The 10,589-nt window shown below is 43.0% G+C and overlaps 1 protein-coding gene across 2 annotated transcripts; it reads left to right on the top strand.

Annotated features, from left to right (window-relative positions):
• The first annotated feature begins 1,851 nt into the window (after positions 1-1,851).
• Positions 1,852-9,804, top strand: zbtb42 (zinc finger and BTB domain containing 42). Of its 2 annotated transcripts, XM_017703258.2 has the most exons (3): positions 1,852-1,883; positions 2,180-2,462; positions 3,860-9,804. In XM_017703258.2, exon 3 carries the CDS (start codon positions 3,874-3,876, stop codon positions 5,506-5,508), a length of 1,635 nt encoding a protein of 544 aa, XP_017558747.1. In that variant the 5' UTR covers positions 1,852-1,883; positions 2,180-2,462; positions 3,860-3,873; the 3' UTR covers positions 5,509-9,804. The 2 variants fall into 2 exon arrangements, with proteins under 2 accessions (XP_017558747.1, XP_037398164.1); XM_037542267.1 differs by lacking the exons at positions 1,852-1,883; positions 2,180-2,462 and adding an exon at positions 3,233-3,401.
• The last annotated feature ends 785 nt before the right edge of the window (positions 9,805-10,589 follow it).

Below are 10,589 nucleotides of genomic sequence, written 5' to 3'. Positions count from 1 at the left end.
CTGATAAAAAAAAGGCTGTGCCTGAAGCCTGTGATTAGCATTTTTGGACCTCAACTTGAAATTTTATTTATAATAAAAGTCTAGTACACCAACGTTCAGCGTGACAGAACATTCACCTCAAGATTGCCAAAGGATAATCACCAAAGATTAATTTCCCAAACCATCACAAATTCTAAAATAATGTATTTTCTAAACCACATAGTATTTCCTGAATAACATTTGTCCATGGAGAACTGCCAGTGGTCTCATTAATATTCATACTGCCTATTGAGTCTACAACCTCCTGCTTCACATGCACGCCTCTTCACGCTTTTAGATGATACACATAGCACTTGTTGCTTGAAATCACCAAACACGAGTTTGATGTTGGGCACAGTAATGGTATTGTTACTGTCACTGACTTCCTTTGATGTTTATGGTTTACATGGATCACAAGAAATTTAACCTCTATAGAGCATGAATCCACTACTTCGTGCTCCATTGTTGAAAATGGCTTGGAATGAATGAATCTCTATTGAAGCTCTTTTCAGACACGGGCATTTAAGGAGGGTTCCTCTGGCAGCGGTTTAAGAGTAAAGGCCTGGCTGTGACATTTCAGGGCCCACAGCCATATTAAACAAATAGGCAGAAAGCCAATCAGCACACAGTGAGGTACTGTAGATTACATATCGCTACATACATCATACCATAAGCTTCTTTAGAAATATGAACTGTTGATATGAATTGGCTGCTTCTGAATGCTGTACTGTGGGGCAACATTAGCATGGCTAAGGGGTGAGTCAGTGCCAAGGCATTCCAGCCCTGAGCAGGATTAGCCCCATAGCCCTCCATTCCCCGCACACACAGCACATCAGTCCCCCACAACAATGCACAGAAAAGAAGGCGGGAAGTGTCTCCAAAGGCCTCTAATTATACACTTAAATCTACTGAAAAGGGAGGAATGCATTTGGCTCGGCTTGCTTGATGGGATAGCTACAATTTAGAATGTAAAAAACAACTTAGCCAGGTTCTTCACTGCTAAACGTCTAGAACGCCCTCTAAGTGGGCACTTGATTTTCTTGAGAAAGGGACTGCTCTTACTTTGACACTCTCGGCTACATTTGAGCTCCCCCTCAGTCTTGTTGGAGTGGTCCAAGTGAGAATACGCCTCTGTCTAAAATCCTCCGGTTTGTGACCTTGAAGATTTTTACGCAAGGCTGTGCTCAGCAACTACTGGAGGCACCTGGCTTTAGGTCTAGTTGGTTTGTTAGCATGTGTTACACCCAGGGGCTTTTGAAGTGTACAGAATTGGTGGTCTTAGAAACATTCATAATAGATTTACATGGCCGATGTGTCTCATTCCTTCTTCACAGAGGCCTAAGGCCAGAAATGTTCTTGAGAGACACAGTAGAATCCTCACAGCGATAACGGTTAGCTGAACGCAGTAACATTAGGTGTATTCATTTTTTAACACGTGGCCATTTATAGGGGAGTGATGTGAAATGTGCCATTCTAGGATCAGAACTACTCACAATGGTGGTGAAAGGAGCCAGGCGTCCAAAGCGTTCTGTGCCCATAGAAGCCACCTCACAGAAAGCTAATACATGACATGGCTATGAACCTGCCAGCTGATGCTGTTTTAAAATAGTTTTGAGATAAGCCTGTTGTCTCAAACTTATTTTTTTGAATTGATTAATAGCAGTGGGAGACACAGGTGTTGTAAGGCGAAATAGTATCCAAAGAAAACGTATTATTTTGAGTTTACCACCATGTACTCACACTTCATATGCAGGTTTGTGTAGCTTCACTGACTGTTTTGGATACCACATAAATGGGCTGTACTTGCATAGCAGACATGGCGACCCCTGGTTCCTATCATCACCGCTGTAAAGAAATGATAGATGGTAAGTTGTTCAACAATGCACCATTTCAAATGAAACCACTCTGAACGACTTTGCTTACATCTGAATGACTGAATTACACATACATTTTTTGTAAAAAAAAAAAAAAAAAAAACGTTAAAAATTGCAATTCATCTTCAACACGGCCAACTAAAGCTACTGATAAAGTTAGACACCCAGACCCTTTACAGCAAAATAACATCTTACATACCTCATATGATACGTATATATATCTTATATACATCTTATATATTCCGTTATAAAACGGAAAGAGGACCAGTAAAGCTGTTATTGATGAGCTAGCACAGCTGTGGAGGGGCAGCACTGCTAGCTGCTGCCACAGTGCGAGTCGTAGCAGCAGTACAGTCCTGTGGAGCTCGGCGTTATCGCGAGACTGGACCACTAACAACCTGCTCGACACAAGCGCAGTGCTGCTGCTGCTGCTGCTGCTGCTGCTATGAGTGCTGCTCGCTCGGCGGGGTCGAACCGAGCTGAAGAAACAGAAACGAGACGCCAACATCTGGACACACACCATGAAATGACGACGGGACGTCCGATGAGACACCGAGAGCCGCTATTCCTGTGAGTACTGCGTTTTAAAGACGGCGGGGCGAGTGTTTAAAGTTGGACTCGGCTACCTCGACCTGCAGTTGTCGAGTTCCTTCGCTGTTAAAGGCTCCACAGAAAGAAAGCTGCTGCTCGGTCGGTGCAGCAGCAGCCTGCTTCTGTCCATTTTTGTCGGTCACTTGGTCCAGTTTAGACGGTTGTATCGCGCTGTGGTTCGCTTTCTCTGGCCAGCCGTGTCACAGCGGGCAGCATTCTGCCAGATTTAGTAAAACAGAGTTAGTTTGGCTACAGACGACAGGCTTCGGCTACGAACAGAGCGTTTAAAGTGTAAATGTGTTTACGGCGCAGTTTTAAAAGTACCCCCACTTCGCATTTTTGGTTATTAAAACGCTCCCGGTGGGCTCAGACATTTAGAACAAACTTTCGCCGAAGTTCAGTTTTCTGAAACGTAGCTTAGCACAGGCTGGTGTTTGTTTACTGGGACTTTTCGGGGAGTTCGGTCGGTGTGAGGGGGTTTCAAGACTCCCTCTCGGAGTGGATTAACGTGCTAACAGTGGCGATGTTGGCGTTTGTAACCGTCTGACATGAAGCCTGAAACAGCGGCTCTGTCTCTGTCTCTCTCTCTCCGCTCGGCGTGCAGTAACATATGGCGTGAAGGCGAGCACAGCTGGAGGGAGCGTTTCCACCGCGCTGATGTCAGAGCAGCTGACTCCACAGCTTGCGGGATAATTAGCGCGCGGGGCGCCGGTTCACTCCCTCGCGCTGTCCTCGGCTTTTTCCTCGCAGAGCTGGACAGAGGAGAGAGCTCGGGAGCGCGCGCGGTTAGTTTTGCGCTAGCAACCGACACGCGGGGTTTGAACCGCGAACGCGGAGTTGACTCGTTTCGTGGCGCGCGCGCACGAACCACGACGAGCGCGAGCGGAGGGATGAAGTCAGCTAAGCGCTGGAACGAAGGTACTGAGATGCTTAGGTCAGTTTTTATGCTGAGGAAGAAAAGCTAAAATGTGTTGTTTTTCTCCTGTATGTCGTTTTTAGTGTCTTTTGGTTTCTCGATACACTTAAGTTAATGACACATGCTCATTAACTTAAGTTTATAAATAAACCATACCTAAAAGTTTATATGTAAACTGTACAAGTACATACTTTGTGTATAGTGCATATATATCATTTATATATGTGTAACATGCCACATTAATTTAGGAAATTCTAGTGTTGAAATAGTTTTACGTTAATTAAAGCAACCGTTTAATCAAAGTTTTTTTTTCATTAACTGTTGTAGGTAATGGGGTTGAGTTTACTCTTGTTTGTCTCCTGTGGCCTCTAGCACCATACCCGTCGCTAAGCCTGTTTGTCACGCTGTGAATGGCTGCCCTGCGTTTATTTAATATCCAGTTTTTCCTGTTTTCCGCCAGGTTATGAGAGAAGAATGGAGTTCCCAGACCATAGCCGCCAGTTGCTGCAGTGTCTGAGTCAGCAGCGTCACCAAGGTTTCCTCTGTGACTGCACTGTTCTTGTCGGCGAGGCGCGATTCAAAGCGCACAGAGCCGTGCTGGCCTCTTGCAGCATGTACTTCCACCTCTTCTACAGGGACCAGCTAGACAAAAGGGACGTTGTGCATCTGAACAGTGACATTGTGACAGCCCCGGCTTTCGGCCTGCTCCTTGAATTTATGTATGAGGGGAAGCTGGAATTCAGCACCCTGCCTGTGGAGGACGTGCTGGCCGCTGCCAGCTACCTCCACATGTACGACATCGTTAAGGTGTGCAAAGGCCGGCTCAAAGACAAGGAGCTGTGCTCCCTGGATGAGAAGCTTGTTGGCGGAATGGGCCTGAGCTGCCTGGACAGAGAGAGCTCGTCTGACGGGGAACTGCAGCCCAGCAAAGTGCAGCAGATCCCCCAGAGGGCCCCCCCAGCAGATGACATGGACACCAGCGACGGCGGCCTGGCTGTCACAGATTGTGATGGGCCTGCGTTGGCAAGGCAGAAGGCAAACGGTCACCCCGCCGGGTCCCCGGACCTTGTAGGTGTCAATTATGTGTCAGCCCAGGCCGAGCCCCGCATCCAAACAGCTGGAAAAACAAAAGCTGGTGTCAGCGGTCCGGCCGGCACGCCGTCCCAGAGGTCCCGGGCGGCGGACGACACGGACTGCGCTCTGGACTTGTCTTTCAAGCCGGCGTCGGGCCGAGACGGCACGGGACAGCTGGCCCTCGACAGCCAGCAGCAGGGCACGGAGCCGCTTGTTCGCAACGAACACGACGCGCTGTCAGAGCGAGAGGACAGAGCAGGAGGCCCCGAGAGCCGGCGCTTTGGGAATTTAGTGACAGGGTTCACCGCCCTCTTCCCTGGCAACGGCGGCCCAGCCTTGGAGGAGCACCTGATGATGCAGGAGGAGGAGGAGGAGGAGATGGGGGAGGAGGAGGAACAGGAAGAGAGGATGGGAGGTGGAAGGGTGGGGGCTTTGGTGGTTGGTGTTGGGGTGGGAGTTGGTGTGGGAGGGTGTGTCCGTAGCCACGGCCGAGAGGAGAGCGAGGAGAGTCGAGGAGAGCCCAGACGAGGAGGAGGGAGGCTTCTGGGCGACAGCGAGGATGATGACGAAGATGAGCTGGCCTCTTCTGACATCTCCACGTCCAGTGGGGCACTCCTTCCAGTCGGCGGCCCACCAGTTTGCGTTTGCCCATTGTGCAGTAAGGCCTTCCCCAGCCCACACACGCTGCAACTGCACCTCAGCTCACACTTCCGTGACAGGGACTCTCACTCGCGCTCCAAGCTGTCGCCCGACGGCTCGGCGCCCACCTGTTCTCAGTGTGGAAAGACCTTTTCCTGTATGTATACGCTAAAGAGGCACGAGCGCACACACACAGGCGAGAAGCCCTACACATGTGGCCAGTGTGGAAAGAGCTTCCAGTACTCACACAACCTGAGCCGGCATGCCGTAGTGCATACGCGCGAGAAACCGCACGCCTGCAAGTGGTGCGAGCGCCGCTTCACACAGTCCGGCGACCTCTATCGCCACATCCGCAAGTTCCACTGCGCCCTCGTAAAGACGCTTGCTATCGGATAAGAGCCGCTGTGCCTCTCTGTGCTGCCTTTGTACTCCCATTACCAAGTAGAGCTGCATATGAAGTATTTAAAATCAAATCAGATTTACACAAATTTCCCATTACCCCAAATGTCAACGTATCAGTCAATGTATTTGGCATAGGTGACAAGTAACAGAATGCCAAAAACATAACTTGCCTCAACCCTCATCATATACTTGTATAAGTAGTCTATGGTAATCTTAACTAGACCTTGAGTCATCTTGAAGCCTTTGGCTGCAATTATGCCCCTTTTATAGATAATATAATGTTATACAGTGTCAAAAACACAGAGAAGTCTGTTTGAGAACTTGACATGATTTAATGCAAGTGTATGATGATTTTAGGCAGTTTGCATGATGCTACTTGTTGTACATATGTTTCCATGATTTCTTAGCTTGTTAGGTTCAGTGCAGAACTAAATAAGATTAATGTCTGGCACCAGTTATCTTAGCTTGATCGATTACGTTTGGGGTAATAGGAGACTGTAAATGAAATTTTCTTTCAGATCTATCACTTTAAGCCTAGAGGGGCATCTTTTTCTAAAGCCCAAGCCACAGTGGAATTTTGTGAATATGCACATGACTGGGCACAGATGTGTTATTGTCTGTAATAATATCCAGTATTTTGCTGTGTCTTGACGCAGAGCTAAGCATTGTGTGAAGCACTAGGGTCACCTAATGGTCCGTCTACTCATTGAAGATTGTGAAGTGAAGGCATTTGATGCACTTGGTCAGTCATTGGCAGCAGTCTTCTAAAGTCAATGTTAAATACCTGAGTTTTGTAATATAGGCTATGGCCTCAACAATAGTTTTGAAATGATTGCTTCTTACTGAAGGATTTAAATGAGAACTTTTAGCTGGTATCCAACATACTTCAGTTACAAAAAGATTAACAGAGAACACAAGTTTGTAATTTAGCCTTTTTAAAATCCCATAATTTTCTCTCTAATCAGTGCCCTGTTTGTAGAAGAGAGGTTGGTAATTATTTGGTCATGTTTTTTTCTTCTTCAGCTCTTGAGAATCAGGGTCATATGTCCTCTGGTCATCAAAGTCTGTCATCAAAAGAAAACAGCATGTGTAGGAACAAAAGAAATGCACAGATAATCTGTATCATGAACACTTAAAGCTAATATCCACTAGTTCTGTAATAACTAATGCAGAAATTGTTTCTTTTTTTGGGTAACTTGGATGACACTGTGGTTTTGGTGGCCCTACAATGTACTTGTACTTTGAAATACTAATTTAATGGCTATTGGTAAGACCCCTTAAACAGACAGAGCAGGGACAGGCTTGGGAATGGAAGTATCCTCATTGGGTGGGATACTACAGATCTCAACTCCCAGTGGGCCTTTATTAGGAACATGCATTTTTTTCTAGTTAGTTTTTTTTCTAGACACTAACGTTCCAGCATGCATTTTGGTTAAACGGCAGAATGTTGGAGCAGTTTGACTAATTTTTTTTTGCCCTCACCTTTAGTTTTTCTTCAGTTCTTAATGTTTTCAGTTGCTTGTTTTGGTTTAAGCTCACGTGACACGTGTGGTTGTTTAGTTGTGATGGCAAGTAGCACTAAAAGTCCATGTACTACTATATTTTTCATTTTTCCTGAGAAAACTTGATTAGAATTATTTATTAGTTCTGTTGGTTCAGGGTTTACTAGTCTTGACATCTGAAGTATAGATAACTCTATTGGGTCCTAATATCTTGTTTAACGGTACTTTTTCAGTTTTACTGGGACAATTGATTGTAAAATCAGTTGCTGTATATCGGTTTATCGTTTCATTGTATCTTGTGTAGATAAGCCATCTTAATCACAGTTTGTCAAGATTTGACTTCAGAAATGCTAAGAAGCACTTGCTCTGTGCATACATAGACTGTAGATACGACACTGATATGCTGTAGGCTGCTATTTCTAACTGTATATTTATTGTAAATATGTATTTTATTTATCTGTTTGTTTTTTTTTCTTTCTCTTTGTTTGAGTCAAGAATGTCTAAAATCTCTTGTAAAAGCTGCAGTTCTCCATGTCAACTTTCAGAGTTGAAGTCTTCCCTGGGTTTAACTGAGATCGGTCAGTTTTAAAGCCAGCTCTGCTCCAGAACAGCACAAAAGAGCATCGTAACAGCTCTCGCCTCTGAGCACAAGACGTAGCAGACCCTAAGCACAACCTCATCAACTGCTGAACGCCTGCGCAAGTCCTCCATTAAAAAGTTTCCTTACTCCCAGGTATTCCTCAAAGGAAGCTAAGCATCATATCCCACCCTAAGCTACTAAGGGGTTCGAAACCCCTTACATTTCTCTCACCATTCACATAATGTGCGATACGTTTCCTGCAAAACGTACAAAATGAAGAGGAAATTCGGAGACTGCTAAGAGAAGCATAGAGTTTGTGTCAAAGGACAGATGCTTATGGTTTATTACTCCACTCTCAGTGACTGGACTACTCTCTCAAACCATTTCATGTTTGTTGCACATTTGTTGGACAACTGTCAGAAAAGGAAGCATATTTGAATTTATTTAAATTATTCAAGCTCTGTATGTTTAAGAATCTTTTGTAAAATGCTCAATGGAACACTGGAACTTGTAGGTTGCACCAACAGATATTTGCCATTATGCGAACAATGCTTCTTTCTGAATTTAATAATTCCAGAATGTTAGAATTTTGTTTTCTCCAAGTAGGATTGGAATGTAGCTATTTTTATTTCCCTTAAGCCTGGATGCTCTTTTGATGCAGCTATTACTAAAAGATTGTAGGTGCTCTCTTTAAAATGTACATTTAACTGTTGATGGGGAGACTCCGAATACACTGGAGATTCATTAGTTGCTGAAGTCGTATGTATTTACTGGATTGCTCTACACAGTATGTGCCTTGTTGACACAACAATTAATCCAACAACAAATTAAATATTGGGCATTATTACAGGCCTAGAAAAATGGTCATTTTACACAAGTTCTGTTTTAGGTGTCTTTAACGACAAAAAGGTACAGCTGGTAACATTGGCAGCAGTTAGTTTTTCTGTTGAATTACTTAAAGGCACATCAAATATGTTTTTCCATGATTTTTTTTTATTGTACATCGTTGCTGTTGTGACAAAACCTTGTGTCTCCAAAATAGAATCACTGTAAAAAAAAAAAAAGGTTGCAGTACTTAACTCGCAGCAGAATTGCCAGCAAAATCCTGCATATTCATGGTAAATTAATTACAGTATTTTACTGTACATTACATTTACAACTATTTACCATAAAAATACAGTGCTTTACTGTCAATCCTGCCCAGTCTTTTACAGTAGGTTTCTGTAAAATAACAAACCATTACTTTAATGTAAAATACTGTAAATTTGCAGCAGTTTTTTATAGTGCAATCATAATTTTGAATGGAAGTTAATGGAATCGTATTCTTGACTATTTCTATGGGTCCATTTTGAAATTTTCAAATTCTGTAAAAACTTTAAAACAACATGGAGATAGAGGTTTTGTTGTTGACAGCAATGACATGGTAGTAGGACTGGGATGGTACATGGAGATGAGAAACGAAGGCTTGTCTGGGCAGTCACTGAACGAACATTTTCTTTTCTGTAGTGGTCAAAACAACAGTTGAGGCCAGGTTTTGATGCGATGTAACCAACAGTGAAGCAGAAACATTTGTCAATCCCGTGCGACCAGCAGAAAGCCAGTAAATGTCGAGAAGTACAACGACACTAATCCTTTATTATGAGCATGCTTCCATAACATACTCAAAAAAAATCAAGCCATGGCTTGAAGGAACGAGTGTGGGTGTTTTTTTCTTTCCTCAGTACAACTCAGCAAAACTGTCAAAACACATGTAAACTTTAATACTGGAATATTGTCTTCTAAGGTTCAGACTGTGAAATTGTATAATCATAAGAAATATTTATTGATTTCTTTCTTGTGCAAAGATTTTACTGTATCTCCGAATTTGACTTGAGTAATGAAAGATGCTACTAAATGGAGAACGTTTTTAATAGACTTTGTAGAAGTGCCATTAGATTTAATATAATTTTTTGATAAGAAACATATATTTTATAGGAAAGAAATGCTTCAATATTAGTGCTTTAGTGAATGTAGGTGACAATCTGTTTGATTTGAAACACTGGTTGGATTTGTTTTGGGGGCAGTTTTATTTTCTTGATCTGGAACTTGTGTGGTTTTTATTTGCCGCTTTTGACGTGTACTCGTGTGTGTGCTGTGAAAAAGTGACAATCTTGAGCTAGAATTTTATTTCGATTATGTATAGATTAAATAGAACATTTTATGTGAAAACGTGACGTGTATTTCTTGAGGTACAGACACTTGTTCTTGTTGATTGATTATTAATACACTCTGGTAGAGATGACACCGGTCTGTTACAACGCATCCATATTGTGCCGATAACGGAATAATTAAGGAGAATTTATAAGATACTTATTTGAATGCAAGTTAAATTCAAGTTAAGCATCTACAAAGCATCTGGAGTGGGCTGTCCATATAAAGTGTTATCAAAAATGTTTACAGCTCTTCATTTCCTGAACATCACACCTTGACATCCCCATATCCCACTAATAAGTACATTTTGTTTATTTTATTTTTCATCTGAACCATTACAGGAGAGGTCACGCCCTAAAGAGCTGGTTGAGCACTTTCCATTTAGCCTTTACTGAACATTTCTGTAAGAGCTGAAAAGCAGCAGCATTCCTTTGGAAACGCTACACCTCAGTCTGACTACACGTCTTCACCATGTTTGTGTTTACCTGTGAGGGAAATCTGTCATGTCACTGAATTTATTGGTAAATGGTATTTTTAGGGATGCACAATAACATTGGTTTAATATCAGTCCTGGCAGACACTTGCTTAAAAAAATATCAGACAGATGTTTAGATCTGCCCAGTGTCTCAAACGGATATTTTTTCATGTATTAATTGCACTCTAGAATAACAGAATGTTTAAGCAATGCTGGGCTACTGTACTAAAATAACTGCAATTTATTAATTTTACTGTTACCTCAGGTAGATGTAGTCCCAGTTTTACAATTTGTATTATATTGTATTCATATGTACATGAAAAACAGC

Source organism: Pygocentrus nattereri, chromosome 10 (assembly GCF_015220715.1).
Source record: "Pygocentrus nattereri isolate fPygNat1 chromosome 10, fPygNat1.pri, whole genome shotgun sequence".
NCBI classification, from domain to species: Eukaryota; Metazoa; Chordata; class Actinopteri; order Characiformes; family Serrasalmidae; genus Pygocentrus; species Pygocentrus nattereri.
This window is presented reverse-complemented; position numbering and strand designations above follow the sequence as displayed.

Coding starts and splice junctions, on each gene's coding strand:
- zbtb42 (XM_037542267.1), top strand. CDS start 3,374: ATGAAGTCAGCTAAGCGCTGGAACGAAG. Junction 3,402..3,859: donor AGCTAAGCGCTGGAACGAAG/GTACTGAGATGC, acceptor GTTTTCCGCCAG/GTTATGAGAGAAGAATGGAG.